Raw genomic sequence first — 27975 nt, 5'->3', positions numbered from 1 at the left:
ATATGATACAGACACGACCTATTAGAGTTCCACCGTTGCATTAAATCACTGAATATATATAATCTGCACTTGTCCGTTGAAGTATTTTAAGCACAATGAAATCACTAGTTTTTGTCACAATGGCAGGTGCAGAAGGAAATAACTGCTGGAAGAACTGATATAACTACCAATAAAAGAAGCATAAAGTGATGCTTAAAAAGGGATGGAAATGTATTTATCCACTGTTTCTATAAAATTATTGCTTAGAGTAAAATGATGTTTCTCACACATTCTCAGAAATTGGAAATAGCCCAATTATTCAAGTGCCCCAGTGTTCATACTGTAGATTTGGAATATTCTTTAAATATAGGGAGCTGTACATTTTAGAGTATTCATGTTAAAATAACTTGGGTCAAAAGCTACTTTGAGATAAAATGGTCTTTATACTCCTCCTCCAACATGATACAGTTTAGATTCTTACGAGTTATAGACAATAATTCTATAATTATTTTTCTCATCCGATCCCTTACATTCAGCGAATTGTCTTGGTCTGTTTCATTTTGTTTAACCTCTGACACAGCTGCAAGTAACATAGGTGTGAAACAGGTCACATGAGCCATATGTTTTTAAGTCACTTGAGAAGTTCCAGTCAAACGGCAGTGTTTAGGAAGCCAGACGTTTTTGCACTTGTACGCTGCCGTGCCGAGTATGGGCTGAGGGACAGACAGGCTGCCATTAACAAATGACGACTGTCGGGCCTCTGCTTGTGTCTCCATTTTCCCTGCCTGTACTCAGTCGTCCTGTACTGGAACGGCTGAGCACATACTGTGGGGAGGACTATACCTAGCGCCTTCCTCTCGATTTCCTGGCACACACCTACTCTAACAACTCCATCCATCCTCAGATCTAACATCACAAATCTCTCCCACATGTCATTTGCTTGCTTCCTTCTCTCCTCTAATTACTACCATACTTCTCATTTTTGCATCTGTTCATCAAATATTCACAGAATACATAGTAATAAATAGCAGCAGGGCATCAGAATCTAGTTATCAAAGCTGAGGGGTGGGGAAAGTCATTTGAATATTAATAACCTAGATTACATTTTTCCCATTACCAGTAAGTTATGGTTTTATTTTTTCAGATACTTTATTTATTTATTTTTAGACAGAGGGGAAGGGAGGAAGAAAGAGGAAGAGAGAAACATCAGTGTGTGGTTGCCTCTCATGCGCCCCCTAGTGGGGACTTGGCCCACAACCCAGGCATGTGCCCTGATTGGGAACTGAACTTTGTTTGCAGGTCAGCACTTAATCCACTGAGTCACACCAGTCAGGGCTAAGTCATGATGTTCTAAGTGACTAAGAATTCAAAAATAAAATGGCGTGAGATACCACTATTAACATATTTTCTATGGCTCTCACAAGACCATATTTAAAAAAAAGTTAATTCAGGATTTACGTGGAAAAAAGTCACTTGATAAGATTTTAATTGTTAAAAAAATCAAACAATATATGGTAGAATATGAGTAGATCTGAAAAATAAAGAGCTATTTCTAAGTTTCTTTAATTCAAACATGAAAGACCACAGGGCAGAAAAGACAAAATCACTGTGCCTTTGGGAAAAATGAGAAAATACAAATGCTATATTTATTACAAAAGAGGGGTAGAGACCCTCAGCCAAAAGCATCTAGCAACAGTTTTAGTCCAGATGCTCAGAAGTGATAGTTCTACCCTGTCCTGGGGAAACATAATAGAGTCAAGATCAATTGGTTTTGTTCTCACTGTGGTGTGACTTGCCACACGTTAGTTCTAATAATGAACTGCCTTTAATTAGAAAAACAGGCCTTAAGTACCAGCAAGCTCCCATCTGCAGCCCCTACCAGGAAAACAGCTGGCAAACAGCTGCGACAGCACGAAGACCACAGGGAAGAGGCTTCAATGAGGCTTCTGAGGTACTTTCAGACTTAAGTTGGAGGTTGCTTTACGATGCTTTAGACAAAGGACTGAGGGAGTAGGGAGGCTATAAACTGAGGCTGGTTCCGGTTGTGCCTCAACCTTACCTAGGCCTCGCGACACTGTATCTGAGGCTTTCGATTCTGCTCCTGTAAAAACTTTCTGTGCTTTTGTAGTCTTGTTTCAAGTGGTTAAATTTAGCAGATTAAGTACATGTGAAACAGTTTTTTCATTATACTTTGGCCGGGGCTGGGGGGATGGTGAAGAAGTTTTAGCAGTCTTTTACGACTACATGTTCCTAGCTGTACTACAGCTCCTCAACAAGGAGGGATATAAGGTCCTCAATCCTCGTTACCAAACAGAACATAAAACGGTTTAGTGAATGAACACTCCTCCAAACTGCAGAGAGAAGACTCGTGCCTGGATGATTAAAATGATATAAAGTGACAGACATGTCATATCCACACATCGGTTCATCAGCATTCAATTCATAATCTTGGAATGCACCACCCTATGCAAAGAGATGCTGACTCCTTACTTACCAGATGTACTACTGCCCCGGTCGGAACTATTGTAGGACCCTCCTGTATTCTGGTCATACGCCTGGTTGTATGGGATAGTTGGAGGGATTGTGTCATTTGCTCGGTAATCTAGACATTTTGGATAAAAAAATTAAACATTTATTTTCTCTTTGGTGTTCCAATCACTTACCAACAATTAACCCTTAAATCATCCTGTTGATCACTTGCTAAGATGTACCTAAGTATTCCAGAGGAAAAGTCAAGAAAACATAAAGACATTCAAACATGTCCCCTCCAAAATTTATAAAACACAAATTCTTTGCATCTTTTTCTTTACATGAATTAGACTAACATAGATGTGAACAGATCCTAGGAGAGACTATTTCTTCTCTTAAAATTACTTATAAATCAGCTATCACAGAAATCAGAGTTGCGTAGCTTCTTATCTTTATAAATATGGTAACAAAATCATTTTAACAATAAGAAATCAGAAAAATACCATGTATTTGAATCATAAATAAGTTTAAAAAACTAAAACTTGTTGGTAAGATTATATCTAATAAAAATATGCCCATGATAAGAAAACAAAGTATTTCCATCTGCCACAGAGGCAGAAGGGAAAATCCAAATGATAAATTTGCCACTGGAATGTAATGAGTAATAATCTGTCAGTCCAGTTGCGTGCCAGGTCTTTATTATATTTTGACATACCAAGTCTATTTACAAGCAGTATAAACAACAAATGAAAGCTCTGAAATATCTGCACAGAGGACCGCCAGACCTTTCCCAAGTCCACAGTGAAGCCATATACCATGCAGGAATAACATAACAACATTCTGAATTTCCACCGTGAACACTATGATTGCAGAACAGCCCTATTCATCTTTGTCAGACTTCATCATGAACTTGTCCAAGAGTCTTAATAAATATGTATTGGATTGGATTATGCCAATCAACTGTTTTCTTACACTGGGAAAAAAGCAAGATGAATGGATTATTAAATTAAAACATACAACTCTAACTTAATCAAACAAAATAGTGGGCTTAAGCTATCTTTTGTAATCTTTAACTGTAATCTGTTTGATTTTTTTGAAAAAAGAAGTCCCAACTCAAGCCTAAACTAAAATAAATCTATGTCTCTAATTATCTACAATAATATTTATCTTTTACCTGGACACTTGTAGAAAATGACTCAATCTATTCGATTTAGACCAATCTCTTTTTTCTTGATGGTATATCTTTGCAAATCATGTTATTAAAGCACTAGCCTGAAGGACTACAAAGGAATCAAATCCCAGTCTCTTCAAACTCACACACATTACAATGGAGAAACATTCCCCTCTGGCCATAAAAACACCATTCTGCTGCGACAAGTTAACACTAAACTCAATTTATTTCAGGTTCCATCCTGACAGACTTCAATCAGGTCAACCAAAGAAACTCAGGTTCTAAAATCATACAGTGCAGCAGTCTTAGCAACCACATGAGGTGAGAGAGATACGACAAATTGAACCACTTCTCTGGTTCAATGTAATTATTTTTCTTCAGCTTGATATAAAAAATGCCATTCATTTATATGACCATATAGAAGCAATTATCTTCCATCCTTGAGTGGAAAAATGGGATAGTCTATTTATTTAAATTGCGAGGTATTGTGACGGTTGTACATCTGCCTTATGAATAAAAGATTGTCTGTCCTAAGCAATCCCTCACCTACGATTAAATTTAAATTAACCTCAAAACCATTTGGAAATAGTTATATTTATTTTAAAATCAATTTCCAAGGTTATTGTTGTGCTAATTAACTCTTTGACACTGGAAACTTTGAGACCAAAGGAATAAGAAAATCTTGGTAACAAAAGGCAGGCTTCACTTACTAGTGCCAGACAAGCGTTGGCACACAGGGCGGGAGGGTTATGGGGACGGTACAGAAAAGGATGGGGAGGAAGACAAAGCTCTTCACCTTTGTTCAGTTTGTTTTGCTCCATGATGTTGTACTGAATGAGCGCCCCTTCTTGCTTCTGCTGTCCTGGCGGCTTCCAGTGCTTCTCGCTGGAGTCCCCGCTGCCGTTGTTCACGTTGTTGCTGAGGTTCGACTGGATGAGCTGGGTGGTGGCGTAGGGGGTGGGCTGCCCTGATGGGTTGACAAAACGCCCATCCTTCAGATTTGGGCTATTGAAGGTTTTCATCTCATTGGTTTTGTTACTAAGGTCCACATCACCATAAACAGTTGACTCAGGGAGCATCAGATTGGTTTGTTTGTTATCCAGTTGGTTGTTATAATTTGCTATACAATCAGCTATGTGTAATGGAGAGGAAAAGGAAAAAGTCATTCTCCATGGTTATTCGTTTTAAATTTCTTTGTAAGTAGCTTTGTGAGGCACAGTAAAATTGTTATGTAAAGAACAAATAGGCTTAAATAAGATCGATGAAAAGGGCCAAGTGTTTACATGTACTTTCTAAGGAAAACAATTAAAAGTGGAGGATATAAGAAAGGACACCCACAATTTACATAGACACTGACTAATTTGAACTTTTGCTAGTGCTATGTAGCAAATAATTTGCCCAATCTAAGATAATCTTTAACAACTCCATTAATAGAAATTGCACTAAAATAAAATATATGAGTGTCTTTATGTACCAAATTTAAATTTTCTAGTCTGGAGTTATTGAACTATTTGAAGCTACCAGTTAGCTACTGAAGCAACAGAACAAATCATATAAGTTCAGAATCCAAGCAAAGAAAATGAAAAGAAAACACCTCTGCCCTTCTAGCAAAGAATATGAGATTTAAATATTTTATCAAGGACATCTACTCAAAAAGATACGAGGACAGAGGAGTCACAGTAAACAGTGCTCAGGAAATTTTTATCAGGAAATTTTTATCAGGAAATTTTTATTAGCTCTTCTCTTGGTCACCACAGTAGTCATTATAGGGGGAAGGTGTTAACCATTTTTCACGGTTTTATAGAAACACCCCAACAATGACGATACTGATGGCAAAATGAATCATAAATAACCAGGGTAATTTAATCATATAAAGCCTGAAATAATATCTGTTATGTCCACTAACTCAATTTCCTACCAATTTTCCCTTCATTGAAATATTTGAGAGTGGAATAACCTGTATATATAAATATTTAAATCCTTCAGTTAAAGATATTAAAAGAGTGGGGAAAGTAAAATCATAATTTAAATTTGAAACATGTTTACATAAAACATTAGTGAAGTTACAATGGTAAAAATACCATTATGTTAGTCATGTAATAGTTCACACAGTGGCATCAACATTAATAGGGCACCTTGAAGGTTGGTTTTCAACTGCAAAGCTTAAAAAATGTTGACATGGTTGCTATTATAGATGTTAACATGAATATAATCCTAAGGAAATTTGCAACTTCTCTATAATACTGAACTCAAATACTTAGTATTTCAATAATACATGACCAGGGAGCAGAAATATTTGATTCATCTGGGCTTTAGTAATTCTAATTTCTAATTTCTGGGTATTAAGTTTTGTGTAATAGTGGTTAAGAAATATTATTAAAGGTCATATAGATTTGGCAATCTCATTTTTCTTCCGCAATCTTTCTAATTGAGTGGTATTCAATAGAACTTTCTGAGATGACGGACATGTTCTATTCCGCATTGTCCACTACAGTAGCCACTAGCCGCATGAGGCTACTGCACACTTGACTGTAGCTATTGCGGATGAAGAACTGAATTTCAAATTATACTTCATGTAATTTAAATTCAAATAGCCACCTACAGCCAGAGGCTACCGTACTGAACACAAAGCTCTACATATACATTTAAATGAGTATCGTCTTTTTTCCCCTCTCCAATAAAGCTCTGCATAGTCTTCTCTTTATTTATAATTATATGAGCATCTATCTCTCTGTGTGGACAACTAGAATGTGGATGGATCTCTGGAGAATATGGGTGTGGTCACATGGATATGTTATATTCATATCCATATCCAGTGGGACTTCTTTCAAGGTTAGAATTACTGATTACACTATGATTGTTCTTTACAGTATATATAACATCTTAAATGCCATCTTTTATTTCCCTGTTCCTTAATTCTATGGGATATTTTACTTCTATAGTCATACAGTCTAATTCCTTATGATTCTTTTAATATTTTCTGAATGTTGAGGGTTTTTTAAAAAATAAAAATCATTTGCAATTTTTTTGTTAATTCCTTCCAAAATTGCATACTATATATTTATGTTTTGGCATGAAATGCTAGAAAGTAATTGACTTAGGCATATTTCTGAACCAAAAACACAAAAAGTACAAAATAAATGTATGCATACACATCTGCAAAAGATATATATGTGTGTATATTTATGTCCTCAGGATTTCTATCTATACTATAAAAATGTGATTTTAAATACAGTTAATTTAAAATTTTTATTATTGTTGCACAATTGTCATTATTACTGCTATGAAAGAATTTGGTTCACTCAAATTATAGATTTATGGACATTTTGATGTTTTATTCTCCAAATCTGGAAAAGATTTAAATAAGAGCAATTAAAATTTTTAAGTACATTCTTATGAAGATGAAAACTCTTACATAATTTCATTTTTCCTAATTTGTTTAATATTCTGGAGTTTATATTTTCCATTCTCCCATCACATAGTGGGGAACATTTCTGTGAGAGAGTGAGATGTGGCGATAAGGGGACAGAAAAAGCAAGCAGGCCAGACTCCTAAACAATAGTCAACAACACATGAAAATGTTGACCGCATTTTCCTTTCCAATGTAGAGAGAGGAAAAGAAACTCATCCCCTTGCATCTACTTCCTGACAGTGCATGTGTTTATCAGGACGTCTTGGGCCTCTCACCTGGGCGACTGTAGGTGGCCAGGTTGCTGTCGCTGTTCCCGCTGCCCGCCGTGCAGCAGTTGATGGAGCAGTCGTTGTGGTTGTTGCTGGTGTTAGGCCATGTGTCTGCCAGCCAGGGCTGCGCGGCAGGTTCACTGATGTTGAGAAGTCCTGGCCTGAAGAAAAAAAAACACAGTAAGCAAACAATGTTTCTTATTCAGAATTCCAGTGTATTCTTAACTCCGTTATCCTCACCCATAATTTGGTCGACTATACTGAATGACATTATTATTCCTTTTACTTTATACACAAGACAACTAAACTTCGCACGTGGAATCTAAAACGGTGGATACATATTTTTTTTAGTGTTTCAGTAGGTTAAAGGATACCATAGTTAAGAGTATACATTTCTTCATTTTTGACTGCTTAAAAAATCATGATTCTTCTCACAACTTAAACAATGGAACACACTCCTCACTTAGACAGTGGATCACAGTAAGAACATTTTCATACTTTTCTTCAAAATGATATTTCAGAAATAGTGAGCTTGGAGCTCTGTGACATTTTCCAGAGAGCCTCATCACTGTGTCAGCTCACAGTTCTTTAAGCTTATCATTATATTCTGATGGGGACAATGTAAAATGCATAAATCCCTATATACACAAAGGAAAGCTACCAAATTAAACCTGGTAAAACAAAGATGTTCACTGCAAGAAATATCAGTGCTGATGGTTTTTTTGTTTGTTTGTTCGTTTGTTTGTTTTAGCACAGCAGATGTTAATCCTCTTTCACTGTGTGTTGAGAATGCAAAGCGCATCAGCAATTATTAATGGGAGCCTTGGACCACCAGTGCCCGAGATGCTAAATGGAGTCCAAGGAAGATATTCCTGATGGCCCTTTCCAACGCTGACTGTCTGGTACCTCAGCAGGAGGTGACGACGCATCATATGCTGCTGGACCCACTGCAAACAGACTGGGACTCCAGGTTCTGCAAAGATTTTCTGCGTGGTTTCTTTTCCTTTCTTTTTTTTTTTTGTTTGTTTGTTTAAGTGTAATAGCCATGCTTCTCATTTACCTGGGAAGCAAGACCCTGACATTGCACTCTCCAGGATTCCTATTCTGACACCGTCAACTGAGAAAATTCCCTATGCAAATGATGGTTGTTTGAGGAATAATTCACTTCAAGTGAAGAATATGAATTTACTTTATATATCTACTTATCAATACATATGTGTACATATGTAACAAAATGAGTATTTACTCTTTGCTAACAATGTGTGAGGCATTGTTCTGAGGTCTTAAAATGTATCAACCCATTTAACCTCACAAAATATCTACAATGTAGTTACTATTATCATCCAATTTTACAGATGAGGAGACCTAGACACCTGAGAGAGGTTAAGAAACGTGTACGTGGTTACACAAAGCCAGTGAATGGCAGAGCTGGGATTCAAACTCAAGCAGTCGGCGGGATCCAGACCCTGCACTCTAGCCTGAGATGCTATAAACTTACATTGGAGTATGCTAAAAGTTGCCCAAGCCATCAAACGCTCTTAATAAAGGAGCGAGGAACATGTTTAGAGTCTTGAAATCTGCCATAAAGCTGTTAAAATGGAGCAAACTTCCTGTTAAAATTATTGATGAAAACATTCTTTGAAGAGCAATGCTGCTGAACCGTTGAAATTTAAGACATTAAATGCAAGCTACATCACAGATATCTGGGACCTTAGAACTAAATGCTAGTTATAGAAAGTCTGCTTCCATTCATCTTTTGCTCTCCTTATTTTATTTTCTCTTGAACGTAAACCATGGGTACTATCACTATAGAAGTTATTAAACATAAACCTCCATCTCTGACACTGCAGAGATAATACGGCATGTTTGAAGACAGGTCAAGTGCACATTTTCCACAGCCTATCTTACATGTTTCACAAGGAAAAGATGAATTTTTTATGCTGTTATGATTCCCTAATAAAGACACTTTGAAAGCTAATGTTTTGATATCATCATAGGCTGAACGCACTTTTCATATTGATGGGTGATTTCCAACAGGAAGTAGGATTAATAACTCATATCCTGGTTCTCAGTTGAGACTTGCATTTGGAATGTCAATTATTTGGGGAAGAAAGTTAACCATGATTACCAGCTCATATAAATCTTAAAATGTCATGTGGGTATTTCAGAGGTCTTTGGGGAAGTCAAGATCATATGCAGCTACTCTGATAAAGGTGTTAGGAGGTCTCTTTAAACTAACAATCTCGCAGACTAGGTTTATGCATTTAAGATGGTCTAGTGTGCATAAAACACATTTAGCTACTCATCAATATGAAATGAAGCAGAAGCAAAACACAGTATTAGTTACAGTGATGGATGTGTCTGAAATATTATATAACGTTACCATATAATATACTGCCATGTAGTACGTTCGTTTTTATGTTTTCATGCTAACATTCTTGAGTTTTGCTTATTTCTTTCCTGTCTTCAAAAGGACAATATTGATCATCTCATTTATACTAAGGGGACAGATTTGTGTCACAAAGGAGAAGAGGGCAAAGGCACTTAAATAATTGTGTGGCAGTCGCCTTCAATTTCTCTGCTCCTTTTTTTACTCTGTGTACTGTGATCACTTACTCAAAATCAAAACAAAGAAACAGAGAAACCCCACCCCTATTTGAACACCTACACCACAAAATACTACAGGACCCACAGGCTGGAGAAAACGGTGAGGGGGGCTGACAGTAACCCCTGAAGGCTGACTCCTCTTCTCATTGGTAACCTGACAGAGTTTTGAGGTCAGGAAGAAGGGAAAGGATAGATCTGAGTGGCCAACATTTAAAGAGAAGCAAGTCCTGAGCTCAGTTACTTTCTCACCTCGCATTGCCAGGAAATGTGGTGTTGGCATTTTTCCACCCCATTAGCCTGATTTCTCTACTCCCTTTTCAGACTTTCTTTGCTTATTCCCCATGTGTGCTCTGGTTTTGGTTTTAAGTAGTTTTTTTTGAAGAGGTGACTGGGATGACTGAAGTAAGGAAAACAAATAAATTGGAACAGCTACTTAATATTTCCAATATTCTCCTCGGGATTATATAATAAGTCCTTCCTTTTTTTCAAGTTGAGAAGAAGTCTCTTTGCCAACCACAATCCTCATCTGCATTTCTGTGGGAAAAGCTGAATTTATAATAATGAAAACTGGAGGAGATGTCCAGCTACACCTTCTCCTTTATTGCAGGGAGCTTATACAGTGCCTCAAATTTTCTCTAAAGCCATCAAGGACTGACCTTAAGTCCGCTGACATTCTTTTTTTTGTAATAACTCACTCCTTCCTTCTTTAGACACTTTTTGATGACTATCTCTCAAAGATCAATAATACATGTATTGAATTTATTGAAGTAATTTAATATATTAAATATTGCATTACAAAAAGTCATGCATTTAATTATTAATATATTATTGAGCCATTACCCTCCTGCATCCGACAATTGACTGTGAGGGGCAATCATACAGATCGGGAGCTGGCAAGCTATTCCTATAACGGGGCAGACGGGACCCATCTTAGGCTCTGCAGAGCATGTATTTTCTGCTGCAAGTACTCAACTTTGCCACTGTGGTGGCAAAGCAGTCACAGACAATCTGTAAACAAAGGAGTCTGGCTGTATTCTTGCAAAGTTTGACATACAAAATTGGATTCGGTTCAGGAGCCATAATTTGCTGACCCCTGATATAAACAAAACTGCATGACCTCATACTAGGTATTTAACCGGAGTATTTCCATAGCATAAAAATGTTCATGGACGATGCAGCAGGTGAACCTCAGTAAACTTGTAAGTACAGGAGAGACACATGCCCGGCTGACGTAATGAGAACATATATAGGAGAATGCAATATTGGCGGATGGCAGGTGGACTGTAGGCTGTGGTACATGGAGGGGTGAAGAGGACCTGCAAAGCCCCAGAAGTTGTGGACTTCCTGTGCTATGCTGAATTTGGATTTGATATTTTAAATATGGCAGGTCCTACTGAAAATGGGATTTTCAGCCACTCAGACACATGATCATATGCATTTCAAAAATCACCCTGGCTCCACCAGGCAAAAGAATTCACAGGAAAATAATGTAAATGAAGACAGATGAAGGCAGGGCTCCTGAGAGCTTTTATAACAGATTAGGAAGGAGAGAACCTGCGCGTGCAGGGAAACAAAGTAGCAATCGATCCTGCAGGGGGTAAAACAGCCTCAACAAAAAGTGGTAATGGAAGAGGGAGGGGCATGACAGGAGCATTCTGACTCAGGTGCCACTAACCAAATGAGGCCAGGGGTTCAGTGAGGGCTCACAGAGTCTGAAACGCCTGAGGGAAGCCAGTGTCCACAGGCTGGACATGAGAGAAATGAGTGTGGGAGTGTGGCTCACTGCTCATTCTCAGCACACAGGCTCATAGAGCATACACAGGTACACACGCTCACCGCAGCTAGAAAACAAGCCCTCCTGATCCCCATATCCTGTTCTGCTTTTCCATATCACTCAACTGCTAGTACAAGAGTTTGTTTTTAATGTTTATTATTTATGTCCTATCTCCTCCACTAAGTTAAGGTTCATGCAGACAGAAATTTTACCAACTTTGTTCACTGAGGCATCTTGAACAACTAGAACAGTGCATGTCAGGTGTAGGTATTCAATAAATACGTTTGGTTGATAAGCTTAAAATTGTCTCTATAACTCATTTTGAGCACTGAATCAAACCTCTTAACTGCTGTCTCTGTAACATTTCAGCATCTTTTCACATTTCATTTGGTTAAAAAAAGAGATGATTTCCATTTGATATTTGAAATAAACCAGTTTCATTGCTACTCTATTTTTAGGTTAAAAGGTTAATTTTGTATGGTGATATAGTGAGCTTTCCAGATAGATGTTTTAAGAACTTCGTAATTTTCCAGCCTTGCCATAGAAACTACCATTTGGTACCTCTGAGCTCCTGCCATTATTCTGATTTGATAATTTGGTCTATCGAGGTTGCAAATTCCATCCCAGCAGAAACCAGACTGGTACTGTGCATGTGTGTGGGTGCGAGGGGGCTCATCTGCACCTGTGCCCTTGCACAGAGAGGCTCGTCCTGAAAATACAGAAGCTGCTCAATAAGCACTTTCATGTGCTTTGATTAATGAGAAAACAGGTCTGCAGTCATGAATGTACACAGGTATGGAGGTGGTTATATAATCAGGCATTACAGATTTATTCATGGCAGAATGTTCTTATGCCAGAAGCTGTTTCATGGATGTCTGGACTATGATTTAGATGGAAATCCCCTGGATGCAAAAACACACCCTGGTTTAATTCCCGAATCAAGTGGATTTATTCTGTAGGAAGACCTCCCTAGCTTTTGGATCTTTCAGAGCCTGGCTTTGTTTCACAGGTAGGAAAACAGGAAGCTAGCCGCAGGGAAGGAAAGATTAGGGCTTGTTGCCAAGTATGTGCAGCACCGGGCCAAGGTAGTCCACTGTTCCTTTTAAATCACGCTTTGTCATAAGCTAAATTCAGTGATTTCATATCAGACCATAGGGTCCTTGGATTCAGAAACGATACTTTACTCATTTTTGTCTTTTCCAGTGCAACCACATTATCCATCTGTATAGAGCAAGAGAACCAATAAGTTAATTGAACTTGAATTATAAAATGGTTTGGGTTGGAAGATTTTTTTCTTATACTTTCTTAACCTATATGTTACTATTTTTTTAATCAAATTATTGTAGAAAATCTCAAAGATTGGCTCATATAGCTTATAGTTTATTTCAGCCCCTGTAAGCCTCCTGTCTCAGCAATTTGTGATTCCCTGTGAATATATTAAAGTTCGCTGAGTAATAATTAACAAAAAATCATAAATATAGAATTGAGGCTCATTTTAACGAGAGAAACAAAAGCTCTGTGTTAATAAACTACCTAGATTTCTTCTTTTATTTCAACATATTTCCCTGCAAATGGACAGCTGAACTATGCTGAATTCATAACAAGAACAAACATAACCTACAATTTACGAACAAATGCTGTGTTCAGCAGGTTTTCAAATGAACACTTTTTCTTTGATAGTATCTGTTAACTAGCTATATTTCTTAATCTTCATAAATGCCATCACTTAATTACTTTAAGTCCTTTTAATCATTTGCTAAATCAGCAAGTCTGTCTTTCCTGGTTAAAGTTCGCCCTCTGGTGGTGGTTGACTGAGATGCAACAGCTCCGCTCAACTATATTTGTGTGTCAACAAGCTTGGTGTCCCAGCATAGAAGAATGGAATATTTCTGAAAGATCTGAACCAATTCCACCTTTAAATTAGACCTTTTAAGCAAAAGTAGTGATGTCATTGTGAGACACAAGAAGGAATATCTGGAATTCCCCTTGGGATCTACAAAACAAGCAAGATAATTACCTCCCTCCACTGCTCACAGCTTCGCCTCCTCTCTGATAAGTTACTAGAATGTCACAAAAAAAGAGAAAATTAATAGACATGTTTAAATTTGTACATCAAAAGCCGATACATTTATGAGCATCTTTCTAAATAAGAATGCATTCTCCTTTTTTACTTAGAAGTAATACAAAAATCACCATAGGAAGTAGCAGATGTCTGATTTTTATCATTTTATAGAATTAAATATGTTACTCTATTTATAAATATGCCAACAAGGTTGAGAACTAAGCGAAAGAGAACTTCAGTACATTTTTATTAAATATAACTTCACACATTCATACATAGATTTATAATTTGAGTTCATTATTAGATCCCATGACTTCATAAATTCATCTAAGTGGAATTAAATTTGGAGAAAAATCCCTAGTAGAATATTTTTTTCACGAGTACCAGTAAGACAAAGACAAATGTTAAAATAAACCTTCTCTCTCTCCACACACAACGATGCGTATGCATACCAAGTTGTGACTATCAATTAATGCAGCCTGGTTTTTATTGTGGCTTATAGAAACTCTTCTCATTATATTTTCATCAGCTATGCATATAAAGTAAAATACATATTTTAATGCTCTTGAAAGCATTCTTCAGCTTAATAAATTATGGGTATAAAAATTTAGCCATAACAAAGCAAGATTTGCACATAGGCAAGGGGTTAAGAAGATTAGCTTTCCTATAAATACAGACACATTTTCTAAGAAGAAATGTGTTTCTAAAAGCTGCCAAATTCTGGGACTTAGAAGAACTCCAAACGGGGAGTCTGTTAAGGAGAGATAACTGCTTGCAGTGATCACAATGACTGGATTAGAAACGAGGCGGCAACACCACAGGTGTATCCCTGCTAGGGCCATGCGAAAGGAGAGGACCCACTTTGAAAGGAACCACATGGAACAGAACATTAGGTTTCTGACTTGGGAAAATGAAAAGTTTTATCTTCACATGTGCTAGATGATTTTGGTGACCTTCAAGAATGTTGATTCTATGGACAGAGAATTGAAAGGGAAAGAAATTTTTGTTGGAAACCCTGAAAGCTTCAGTTAAGGGAAAAATGCACTGCCAAGTATGAAATAATCGATAAGATCATTAACGTGTTAAGTCATGCTGCGGGTAGACACAGGGTGTCTATCTAATGAAACACATGCATACGGGGCTAATGCGCAGCGTGGAGTGTGAATAAATAACTGCGTTAAATGGGTGAAAAGCAACACCAACCATTTCTGCTACAAATGCAAAATGCATGCCTGACATGAGTAAATGAAGTATTGTATTCTACTTAAGGCCTTTCCCCCAACTTACTGCAGAAAATGAAATAAAAAAAGAAACACAATAGTACCACACATGCCAAATTAACAAAGGAAAGGAGGAGGGTAAGTGCAAATATATACCTGTTGGTGTGAAGGTAAAAGACGGGACTGAAAAATCAAAACAAAATATAAACCAGTTATTAAGCTGAAGAGAGAAAGGGAACATATCACATTAGTATAAATCAAGCAGACAGCTGAACATAAAACAAATGTAAATAACTAAGCCAGTAGTTCTGACATTCTGATATATGAATAAAAGTAAATCTGAGGTTAAAAAGAGAAGCTTGTCTCTACAAGTACCATTTTGAAGTGTCTGACATTCTCTAGCGCGGAGGGAAACTGCTGGGTTAGCCCGGGAATGACCCTGCACTCGGCAAAGCAGTCAGCTCAGGGCTTCAGGACCAACAGGGCTCCCCCACTATAAATCATTTCCATGTACGGGGTGATGGATTCTTAAACAAGTATTATCAGGGTCTTGCTTGAGCCTTATCTAGAAATCTGAAAGTAAATGCTTATTAAAGTGGACTAATAGATACTTAAATATTCGTCATTAAGAGACAGAGACAGATTGAGAGGAGAAGAGAGAGAGGGGAAGAAAGCATGAAAGAAAGGAAGAAAGGAAGATGGGAAGAAAATACGAAAGGAAGAGAGACAGGAAAAAAAAGGAAGGAAGGAAGGAAGGCAAGGAAGGAAGCAGAACCGGAACAAAGGGAACCGTAACACTGAACTCCTTCAATACCTGACACCTTATTTTATGAACAGTGCAATGCTGCGTTTTTATCATCAATTCGTGAATGGACAGAAGAAATGGGGAGCTTTAAACTTTAATTTCTCTATTTTAGTTCACGTTTAGACGCTTTGTAGGAGTAGGTCGAGCATTTTTTATAATGCCCCAATCTGGAAGCTAAACAATAGAACAATGACACCCCTTTGCAAACCTTCTCTCTGTAGTAATAAATCTTAATCTAATCAATAATGCCTGAAATTGAACTGCAGACCTCAAAAGTAGCAGCCTTGCCTCCCCCATTTTTCCTATCTTCTCCCATTCCTGGGTGTTGGATAACACCAGAGCCTATTCCATGTAATTCATAGCGGGTGGAGGCTGACTTATTTTCCGAGCCCTTCACACTGCCTGCTGAGGAAAGCAAGGGAACCTATATTACCTCTTGAAGACTAAAGTTTGCTTTTAAGAAATCCTTAAAATATACACACTATAACACTGATTAGCTAACGTGGATGCAAAAGCTGCCAAAAACCAGATTTTTCCACTTCGCATTTGAAACTGACCGTAGGAGTCGACCTTTGGGGGGTGCACGATGGAAGGCTACAGCAGCCTGCACCGTGGTCACAGCCTAGCAAACCCTTTTACATCTCTGGGCGCACTGGACAGAACAAAAACAGGAACCTCAGTGCGTGCACCTAATTTATGCACTGGCCTTCGCCTGCAGCATGCCAGTCCCCGTCTGAAGAACGCATTGTTCTCTTTCAGCAAGGTCTTTTCACAGGGTCCACGTAATGTAGCTACATTCAAAGATTCAGAGCCGTAGTGACACGGCTCCGCAGATACATACATACATAAACAAATAAGGGAATGAACCGGGGACGTTGGAAAGTAAAGCTATTCAGGCGAGCACAGAGTGCTCGAACACTAATTTGCAGTCACAAGGACACAAGGAAAATAGGAGAGGTCCTCGTCAGTACTCCTCGCTCCCTGCCACCCTGGTTTAAGGAACTGAAGAGATGAAAAGAGGTCGGCCTAAGTGAGCTTTTTACAGCACGCACACCAAAAGGCAAATTAATTCCAAAGCTTCCAATAACATAACACACTGTTTACCCAGCGATGTGGGGACACTGTGTGAGTGTATGTGGATGGGGTACCTGGAGTTCTCATGGAGGAAACGCCTGCAGACAAATGTGTGTGGGGGCGGGGAGACTCATTATTACCCAGTCACACTCTGACTCGACAGTTTCGAGGCCAACTGGCTTTTTTACATTCATTTTAAAAAATACTTCACTTCCTTTTTTTCTGTAATTACCCTCGTTGTTTCTGACATGGACAATTTAAGACTTCAGGATGCCCTTTTTTCTAAATTTCATAGAAACGGAATCATGAAAAAGTGCCGACAAGGCAAAACGAAGAAAGCAGAATCCAAAGCTCACCGATTACATTTGTAATTATGTTCTATGAGTTCTGCTTAAACAAAGGCCAGTTAAAAAGACAATGGTATTAGTTCAATAGGTTTTGCAGAAAGGTCACTAGGCATTTACCAGCATGCTTAAAGGACATTAGTAAAGGAACAAAAATTCAGAAAGGAAGAGGTTTTCATGTCACATATTCAGATTTCAAGACAATTGAGCATTACATTGTTCTAACTACACAGCTACAGCCCTTTATGACAGTACGAAATACAGGGTTCCTGCAACATTCAAGAGACTCCACATCTCTATGCTAAGTAGTAACTTTTTCCTGATTCAAATCAGGTTTTAAAACACACCACCCAACACTCTCCTCTGTTCTTCCCCAGCTCCACCACACAGGCACCCACAAACCCCTTCTGACTTCATTGTTTCTCAGACAAAGGTTATGTTACGGTAACACGTTGCCTGACATTGTTCTACTTCGTGTACATAATGAGCTCCAGCGCTCTTTGCGGTAACATCTAAGCCCTCATTTTTCATTGCACTGACATTTTACTTCGTCTCCAGAGGGGGCACAGACCTGAAAAAGGGGGGGGGGGGGGGGGGTGATAATGCTAAGGGCAAGGTGTGTGCGGAAGGGGCTGCTGTGCAGCCACAGGCCCGACGCACCCCGACTCACTTCTACGGCAGGGGTGATGGGGCTGCCTGCTGGCTCTCTCTGGCCAAGACCCTCTGTGGCCCAGACTCACAGATTCCAGACTGCTACTGCAGACGGCCTCGGAAGCATATAGGGATATTCCAACCAGCCCTGCACACTCTTGCTTTGCCATTTCATTGGTCAGGGAAATGACTTGGCCAAGACACAGGGAAAACGTTCATTGAGAACATAGGCAGACATTTCATTTTATTTTTTTAAGGTTGGTGATGATAAGGGTGAGGATGTATTTTTGATAATCCTCTTTAAATTTGCATTGTGGCAAAGCAGAAGTGTTGTCTGAACTTAAGTCAAGGCCTTCTAAGTAGGGGGGGATATATAATTTGTCATAAAAACCAGAGCAATTTTGAGAGCAAAAGGAGCACTACAAAAATTTAGTTGTACTAAGACATAAATTGGGACTGACCCCTGAACACTGGGACTCGGAGTCGTCTCCCTCACAGCCCAGGTCTGAGGCCCAGATCTGATGGATGTACCTGAGGGTAGGGGGAGACTATCTGTGTGACCGGATTAACAAATCACCTGGGAGAATGAAAAATATAGATCGTCAATCTGCAGACTTCCCAGCTGCATGGCAAAGGTGTCTAAAACACCTCGGCATGTTTCGTTCCTCCATAAAATTGTAAACAGTAGCAGGCAAGTAAACTTTATCTTCTAAAACTGTAAACATATTTGTAACAAAATCACCATCACCAATTAACAGCATATACACAGTCAACTTACAACTTTAAATACAGCAATAAAAAATACTAAATCTCCTCTCTCTTCAAACTAGAGGACCTTATTCAGTCATGCAATTTGTATTCACTAAAGACTGATACATTCAGGGGGCGGGGGCAGGGGGACAATGGCGGAAAGAAGGGGGAGGGACTAGATGAAGTGTGGGAATTGACTGTGGGAACAGGGGGTGGGATGGGCAGAGGAGGGCAGAAAAGTTAAAACTGGGACATCTGTCACAGAATAACAGTAAAAATAACAGTAAAAAGAAATGACTATTTTATAAATAATCATAGAAATAAGACTATAAAATGATCTCTTTAGCTTCACAACAGCAACAATGCCATGTTAAAGCTGTGTGGAAGAGTCTGAAGCTTGTTTTTGTAATTTTTGTGACAGGAGATCAAAAAGTTTGCTTGGGAATATAAAGCCAAAAAAAAAAAAAAAAAACATTCCCTAATAGAACCAGGGAATTGCACAACAACCAAAGGTGGATCTACCTGGGAGACATGTGTTGTAAAGGAACCGAGCCTGAGGCTGACGCGCCCTATCTGCGGCATTGCTACTCAACACGAGTTAATATGTAGATATCACAATACAATAAAAGTACTTTTGAAAATCTTTATGTATTAAGTTAATTTAATACAAGCCCTGGCTGGTGTAGCTCAGTGGATTGAGCGCAGGCCTGCGAACCACACGATCGCGGTTCAATTCCCAGTCAGGGCACATGCCTGGGTTGCAGGCCAGTTCCCAGCAGGGGACCCACGAGAGCCAACCATACATTGATACTTCTCTCCCTCTCTCCTTCCCTTCCCCTCAAAAGATAAATAAAAATAAAAAATAATAATAATTTAATACAGGACATCTATAATCCTATACAACTTGGAGTCACAGATGAACATCACGAGTTATGTCACCACAGTAAAGTATGCAAACCTTAGGAAAGCTAATACCTTTTCTGATGCCAGCATAGGTGCTCGTCAGCCCATTCCTCTTCTTCCGGTGCCGGTAGAGCCAAATGCTGAAGACCATGAGGATGATCCAACAGGCGGCCCCGATCCCCGCGATGAAGGCCGGCTGCTTCACCACGTCGGAGATCTGCTGAGCTAGACTGACTTGGTCCTCAGGGGACACGGGGTTTCCGTGGGAATCTGAAAGGCCATCATTTGATTGATTTGGTTTTAAAACTCAGTAAATGATGAACTCACAGCTTACATTATATAAAACTACCATCATTATTTTGTTCATTTTTTGGACAAGGGCTTCTGTTTTTCAATTTGCTACACCAGCATTGTTGGCTAAAACAATTCATAAGATTTTCAGCAAAATTATGTTCATTCTATTTCTTTTAATTCAAAACAAATGTGATGTGATTTTATGAAATACATTTTAAGACAGGCAAATGAACAGGATTTCTATTTTTTATTGGAGAAAACTCTGCAACTTATTGCTTAGATTACTGGTAAGTTTTAAGGGGAAAGTGCTGAAGTAAAATGTACAATTCTAAGAAATGAAATATTTTAATGCAAATATACAGATAAAGATGCCAAATAAGTATAAAAATAATATATACCTCCTCAAACTTGTGTAGAAACCCTCAATTATATGTCCTTAAAAAGGTAAGTAATGAAATTTTATTTCCTGTGTAAGGTAGTTATTGAAAAAATGTGTTGTGTCTCACATCACCCCCTGCCCACACACACACGGTCCATATATTCTAATGTTATTAACTGCCTTAGAAGCACAGTATTTGAACCTATGCTCCAGAGGGCCTATAAAACTCAAGATTATTAAAAAACAATGAAACATTACAATAATGTTACCACTGAAAGAACTATAAAAAATCTTTCTTTTGAAGTAATGACCATGGCCAACAATAAATACAGAAACATTAAATACGGACAGGAATGATCAGGTTTTATGAATATTATAAAAAGCTTATGTTTTCTGATAGCTATTTTGATTCAAGAATTAAATGTGGAATCTATGGCTAGTAAAATTTACTTATTTTTACATTTATGTTCAAACCTACCAAGATATTAGTATTTCAAGTCCACCATTTCACCAAGTCACATAGCGCCGCCTGGTCCTCTGCAGCCAATGGGAAGCTACCACGGTGTTGCCGGAGCAACACCCTCCTTCCCGGGCACCCGGCGAGGCCCACCCCGGGGAAGGCCAGAGGGCAGCGCTGCGTGTCTGCAGTTGTGTGCTCCTCCCTACATCTGGTGAGATGGGAGGGGGCCTGCCCACTTCTTTGGGATGGGGCTTTCTGACAATTGTTAAATCATGTGGCTCTGATAATGTTCTGCTAGCGCAACCTGATTTAAAATAGAAACATTTGTTCCACTCTAGAAATCCTTCTTTGTTCAGAAAAATAATGGGTATAACTCGTCATGTATGAATAACATTTCCCAAACAGAAACAAACATCCCACGGATTACTTTTCCTTGTTAAATGTCACTGCACCCCAATCGGGCCCTGGCAGGGAAAAGCAGAACCCCGTGGTTTAGGAGACGGCCTCGGGGAAAACAGCGCCGGCTTCTCTGTAAAACGGCTAAATTGCTACTCGTGTTGTGTGTGGTTTTTATTTATTTACCTTTCTTTCTTGCACAGAATTTCAGATTTCATTCTATGGAGGGTCAAGGCTGAAAAACCTATTTTCACAAGTAGTCATCTGCCTTCAACTGTGTGTTGACTGAAAGTTTTATTTCCTGTTCCAGACCCTTTTATCTATGGTTCTCCTAAGAGCATTTCATCTTCTGAAAGTTGGCCAAGCAGACCTATTCTTTTTATTCTCAATCCATGCTTTATGTCTGCTGGGTTCATAGATGTCATGGGTATTTGTGCAAGGTTAAGTTGGGTAGCTTCCGATTTTATGGAGACAGACAAGAGGGGTCCCCTGCCTGTGACCAGATGGGCTTAACAGACTACAGTGTGGTGTGAGTGAACTGAAACACGGCCTCTCTATTTCGGTCCTTGTCTTGCTGCAGCCAAGGCTATATTGAGGTATGGAAAAAACGGGAATGCATTTGTAATTCAGGAAAACTTATCTGACCCTTAAATCCCACAATTTAAATCTTGAATAAATAAACCTGACATGCCCTTTTATTTTCAATTTATTTTTGAAAACCCAGGACTAGAAGCCATATGCTATATAAAAATAGGTAAATAACATCAACAATATCCAGGGTGATCACAATGTAACCTATAATTACAATTTTAACAAGTTAATACTGATGTTTCCCAAAACTGGGCAACTGAGTAAAAATGTCTATGCTGAACTACTCTCCCCCTTATAGAACACTGTGACCTTGTATATTGAGTGAAATTTTGCAATGAATGAACCAAAAATAAACCACAAACCTATTTTCACTTAACAGTTGTATATCTAAGCACCACTTACAAATGTGCTAAATGTAAAATATAACCCAGAAAGCAAACTGTGGCCACAACTGTTTGCCCTAAAGGTCTGACTGGAACCCTCGGAGCCTGGAGCTATTGGGAGGTATTCCCTAGCCAGGGAGAGCATTTTGTGATGTTCCCAACCATCTGTTGGTAATCACGGGACTGAGTTCTGGGCAGGAGCCATGGGCACCATCAAACGCTCCAGCAAACTATATGCCTCAATACCTCCTTTCTGCTCACCCAGTGTCCACCTGGGAAGCCCCGTGTTAAAGAGGGTGAGGGTGAGCTTCATCAGAACATGACCCTCCCTGTCTGCTGCAAACAGAGTTCCTCCTCCCAGCCACAGGCCCTCAGGGGAACTTCACTATGTTATTCAACGGAGTTCTGCAAATGTGTCTGTTCCAGCAGCTGGCATTGTCTTAACAATGGAACATGAATAACAGTTTCCATAAACTTTCTGATGTGTAGCAATAAAGTTTACTCAAAGCCAAATGTTTCTTAATTTTGCTTTGAAATAATTTCTAGAATGTCAATATTGTCAACATGCAAAAATACTATGTACTTATGTAAGTATAAAGATTCATTTATCTGATGCTTTTTCATAAATTAGCAACTGACATAAAATATTACTAATGCTTAACTCCTGATCTGGAACAGACAAACACAAAGTTGACTATGTACTTCTTGGCATATCTCATAATTTGATTGTGAGGCAATGAAACAATTATGAAACAATCAAATTATGTCTCACAATTTAAATGTTTCCCCTCACCATCTGACCCCTTTCTCCCCTGTTTCCATTTACAATAGCATTTTCCCTGGCTGAGGAGTCCTGTCGGTCAGACAGTCATCCCGACAGGCCTACAGTGCAGGTCCCATCTCTGATCAGGGCACAGACAAAAACCAACCAACGAATAACTAAGTGGAACAACAAATCAATGTTTCTCTCTCCCTCTCTCTAAAAATATAAATAAATAGCATAGCATGTTGCTGTTTTGTTATTGTATGGCTTAGATTTTACTAGTAACCACTTCTAAAGTTGTATCTTATGTTCCCCACATTGTCTATTGTGGATTTTTGTAATGAAGGAATCTGTCAGTTTTTGCCTACTTATCTAACTTTTGAAGCACATACTATATTTAACTTTATAAATAATTACCATATAACCATATTCCAATGCACTTTGACATCTCAATCTATTTTTTGTTATGAAAAGCAGTTATAATTTTAAATAGACACAAAAATGGTAAATATAAGTTACAATATTATTGCTGTAAACTTCTAATACCTGGTATAAGTTTCGACTGAAAGTTTGTTTTATTTTAATCCGAACAACTGTAATTTCTATGAAGGTGTAGATCGTGTCTTTCTTGTTCACTGAAGTACCTTTGGTGCTCAATGAATTGTGTTTGTTGACAAGATGGAAATAATTTAATGGGACAGGATTAGGATGACACAGCACGACAGACTTTTGCTTCAAAAATCCTTTAGAACACGTGCTTGGATACATTTAAGTTCAGTGGTTATATATATTAGAGCCAAACCATCATATTGTAGCTACACTGCCACATTCCGTATTTTATTCAACTTGCCACTGCAGGGAGGGCAGGGGAGGGAGGAGGAAAAAAAGGGATAGGCCAAAGGGACGAGGGACAGACACTCTCAAACCGGACTTGGGCCAGCACTTACCTAACTGGATGAACTGTGGCTCGCTCTTCACCCCAGGCCCCGCCCCCGTGCTGGCGGCCACCTCCACACTGTATCGGATCCCAGGAACCAGAGAAGGGATGACCACAGAAAAGGTGGAACCGTCCACGGTCTTGTTTATGTGGTAACGAGTTTCGTTGCCCAAACACCAAACCTGTCAGAAGAACACCGTGAAAGTTAAGGTGGAAAATCATCTAAGATAATGCAAAGAGCAACATAGTATGGTGGTTTTAGACATAGTTCTACGAACCCAGTATGGGGAGTTTCAAAGTCTGTTTCCCTAGGATCTAGTTCTGAAAGGATGCTCCAGGCAGGCCTAGTGTTAGCTGGACTGTGAAGACCTCTTTCACGTTCACATATACTTTTAAAGCATTACAGATGGCGAGTCTAAATTTTTGCTTGAAGACACTAGTTGCTATCTGCCCGTATCACTGGCATTAAAGAAAGAACATAAGAAATAGCTGTGTGTGTCTGGATAAAGGACAAGAGCTTACCTAGCAGCATTCAGCATTTGCATTCCCACTGCGGGGCAGGTGTGATGCTAAATGGCCAGACAGCAAGCACAACACAAAGACAAGGAGGAAACTCAGAGCCTAGCAACATACTTCAACAGCTCTCTGGAATCAAGTGACCTGGTGCCATCCGTCACATTACCTTTTCCATCAAAACCAAGAAGCAGTTGTTTTAAAAAGAGAGAGAGCTTCTGAATAGAGTACCTTGCGTAAGTATGGTTATTAAAACAAAGACAGACTCTTTGGTGGAGAACAGACGACAACTAGTGGGCGGGGTTAGGGGGCGGAGTGATTGAGGAAAAGGGACTCATGGACATGGACCACAATGTGGTGATTGCTGGGGGAAGGGAGGTACAAGGGGACTAGATGGTAATGGAAAAAATATAATAAGGGAATCGGTTACTAATAAAAAATAAGAGGGAAACAATAAAAATTAAGATAAAAATGTAACTAAACATAGGTATTATAGGATTTTACTCAGCCTATGATACGGTGATCTATTAACAATGAGAGAAAATTAGCACTAGAAAATATTTCTATAAAATATTTCTAATTAGCATTAGAAAATATTCATTAGCAATGAATATTAATTAGTCCTTGATAACATGAGATCATAAAGAGCATGATTTGAAAGAAAAATATTCTTATAAGAAAATTATTGTATATCTCATTGAATTGGATAATAACATTTGTGATAGAAATTTATTTTCAGGAAATAAATATTTCTGAACTGCAATATATATATATAGCCCTTAATTTAAACTTCACTAAGGGATCATTTAATCACAGGGTGATCTTTGGCAATGTCCAAGGACAGGGATGTGACGGACAGCAGCACTTGGACTCAGTTTCCACACGAAAACGACCCGCGGAGTCGTAACCATGCCCTATACTCCGTATGATGTCCCTCAAGCAAGATGTGCCTGTTGTCCAAACTGTAACAGGAAAGGGGATTTAAAATAAATCCAAGACTATCAGTGTCCTCTACCATGAGGGTAATAACCTCGATTTTTCATCTTTGAAAGTTAATATTACTTAAATACAGTGTCAATGCACAACATCGGCCAATGGTCAGATTCTACACCAGGATCTGACCATTCAGAAAGAAAGAGCCCTCTGTGATCCCCCTCCCCACTCAATTACATTACGCAGCTGAACCGAAGCCACAAGCCGATTCTGTACCAGTAAATCAGGTTCTGAAAGGCATTTTATTATTTTAAATTGACCATGAAGTTAAGTGAAATCCACTCTTTCACATTTCTTTAGGAGAGAAATGAGTTTTGACTCTTCGGGGGAAAATGCCTACATTACACAATTTTGCTTGAGAGCTAAGACATCACCTCATTCTAAATCCTCAAAAACCTTTGTAACAGTTTATTTTTATGAACTGAACCATAGTATTCTCACACTCCCAGTACTGAAATAAACTTGAAAGTCATGAGAAGGCACTTAAAACAGTAGAGACTCTTACCTTTCAGTGATTCAATTACATTAGAAGATCTTAATTTAAATGGCCATAAAACAACCATAATTCATTTATGTATTTAAGTATTGCAAATACTTTTAAAAATTTGCCCTTTACAAGTGTACACAAATTTTCTGGTTGCATCTTAATAAATCACTTCAAGTTAATAAAATTATATCTAAAACTAAGTGCAGTATATCCAGTTATTAGGCAAATTTTTTGCTACTCAAAAGAACATTTATCGTTTTTTGGGGGGGGCTTTAACCAAGAATGCACATCAGAATCACCTAGAAAGATCTACCAAAATATATACACAGGGGCCCCATTAGAATGACTGAATTTGAATTTCTGAGAATGATGGTCAGGCACCTCTACCTAAAAACTACGTCCACAGTGATTCCGATGCTAGCATGTAATTACATGTATAAGGCAAATGTGTTCACCTGCTGACATTAGTTTCACATCAAAGACACAGCGTAAAATATTCAGATATATGAGATAATCTACTAAGTATAATAATTTAGCTGGTAATTAGAAAAATACTCAGGTGTCATGGAAATTTTAAGCACTGTCTAGAGAAATACTTATTTTGCAATTACAAGTTTTTAGTATGTACTGTTTATATACGTTTGAAAAAGTATATATAAATCTCTTCTCAATTGAGATTGTCTTGATTCAAAATCATTTATCATAACTCATTAAGACTATCCCACAATACAAATTCATTGACAGGATAAATGTCATGTCCCTAACTTAGTTTTTATTGTACCTCGGCATGCTTAAAAACATTTGCACAAAATAAATCAATGTGAGACTCTCCAAACTCAGTGAATATAGCCACTGTTTTCACAGGTAAAAACAATTATGCAGAATCATTATACTAAATCACTTAACAATACAGCATATATTTTAAAAATCCACCCCAGCATGGGTAAGTTTACATTTGACCATATAATTTCACTCATACGTGGAATCTAATGAACAAACTGAACTAACAAGCAAGACAGAGGCAGTCTCACAGGCGGGGAGCAGAATCACAGCTAAGACAGGGGGTGGAGTTAAGGGGTGGAGGGCCTGAGCAAAAGGGGAAAGGAACCTGGACGACAGTGTGGTGGCTGCTGGGGGGGATGAGTGTAGGGGACTAAACAGTAATGGAAAGAACAAAACAAAACAGAAAAAATAAAAATCAATTAGAAATAAAATAAATTTGCATTTGAACTTCCTCTGAGACGTGTAATTTTGTTTAAAGACTACAACAAAGTTTATGGGTAGAAAGTGATTTTTATACACATTAAAACGCATTTTTAATCTTAGCTTCAAAGTTCTAAAATGTCAAGCATGCTAAAAGGAAAGAAAATAATCCACACTTGATGGACTATAACGCAACTGCCCAATTTCATAGGGCAATCCATCCAATTCTACAAAAAAAATATATTTAATCGACTTTTGATGGCAAAAAAATTTTATTAGTATTTACATTTGTTATTTGTGAAAAATTACATTGACCTATTTTGTGATAAATTAGATGCTCTCTTTTAAATTATTTTTTTTCAAATGGCTTAAGAATTAGTATTCCACAATTACTGAATAAACAGGAAAATGTTTTAAAAATAATTTTACATAATGCCATTCAGACCAGCAGGTGGCGCCAAACATCCATGCACGATGTAACCGAGCTTTGTACGGGGAGACAGATGTCCGCCAGTCAATTATTAGATATGTATTACCTTATACTCTTGGACCATTCCATTTTGAGTGTCTTCTGGAGGTGGCTGCCAACTAACAAGAATTGCAGTTCCATTTCCATCATTCTTTGATACGGTTACACTTTGAGGTGGGGCACTGGGTGCTATTAAATTGTTTCAAAAAGTAGACATGAGTACATTAGAGAACACTAAAAGCAAGCTCTTATTAAAGTAAAACAATAACTACATAAAATTTATATCAATATATGCATATGTTTTAAAGATGTACCTCATGCAAGTCAGTATAGTCTCAAACTAAATTTTTTTCTCAATGTGAATTTTTCAAAACCAACATTATATTAGATTATCTCCACAAAAACTCCAAAAAAAAAATCTTACTTCTTTTACCTTGTTACCTTAGTCCCATACTCTCTCTGAAAATGTTCAAAATTCATCCATGATATTAACTATATTCTATCATATATATACTTGAAGTAATAAAGACATTTTAGGGAGCATTCTAGTTATTTTTAAAGAGTACAGTTGTAGTATATAACATTCTACCTTTATTTAAAAATTAATTTTTAATTTC

At 38.1% G+C, this 27975-nt stretch overlaps 1 protein-coding gene across 6 annotated transcripts in view; it reads right to left on the bottom strand.

The window, feature by feature from the left end:
• The window catches only part of ROBO1 (roundabout guidance receptor 1), a 414052-nt gene that overhangs the window by 34866 nt on the left and 351211 nt on the right, over positions 1 to 27975 (bottom strand). For 3 of the 6 annotated variants that reach the window (XM_037059025.1, XM_037059024.1, XM_037059027.1), the window contains 8 exons: positions 27426 to 27547; positions 23704 to 23875; positions 19563 to 19760; positions 15120 to 15146; positions 13699 to 13741; positions 7307 to 7461; positions 4416 to 4751; positions 2474 to 2581 (listed from right to left, as the gene is read on the bottom strand). In XM_037059025.1, coding sequence (XP_036914920.1) covers positions 2474 to 2581; positions 4416 to 4751; positions 7307 to 7461; positions 13699 to 13741; positions 15120 to 15146; positions 19563 to 19760; positions 23704 to 23875; positions 27426 to 27547 — 1161 coding nt within the window. The remainder of the gene's footprint in view (positions 1 to 2473; positions 2582 to 4415; positions 4752 to 7306; positions 7462 to 13698; positions 13742 to 15119; positions 15147 to 19562; positions 19761 to 23703; positions 23876 to 27425; positions 27548 to 27975) is intronic. The other 3 variants (XM_037059028.1, XM_037059026.1, XM_037059030.1) reach the window with 3 other exon arrangements.

Source organism: Sturnira hondurensis, unplaced genomic scaffold (assembly GCF_014824575.4).
Source record: "Sturnira hondurensis isolate 20B ecotype Veracruz unplaced genomic scaffold, ASM1482457v3 Scaffold0010428, whole genome shotgun sequence".
NCBI classification, from domain to species: Eukaryota; Metazoa; Chordata; class Mammalia; order Chiroptera; family Phyllostomidae; genus Sturnira; species Sturnira hondurensis.
The sequence above is the reverse complement of the archived record's forward strand: the minus strand, read 5'-3'. Positions and strand labels throughout refer to the sequence as shown.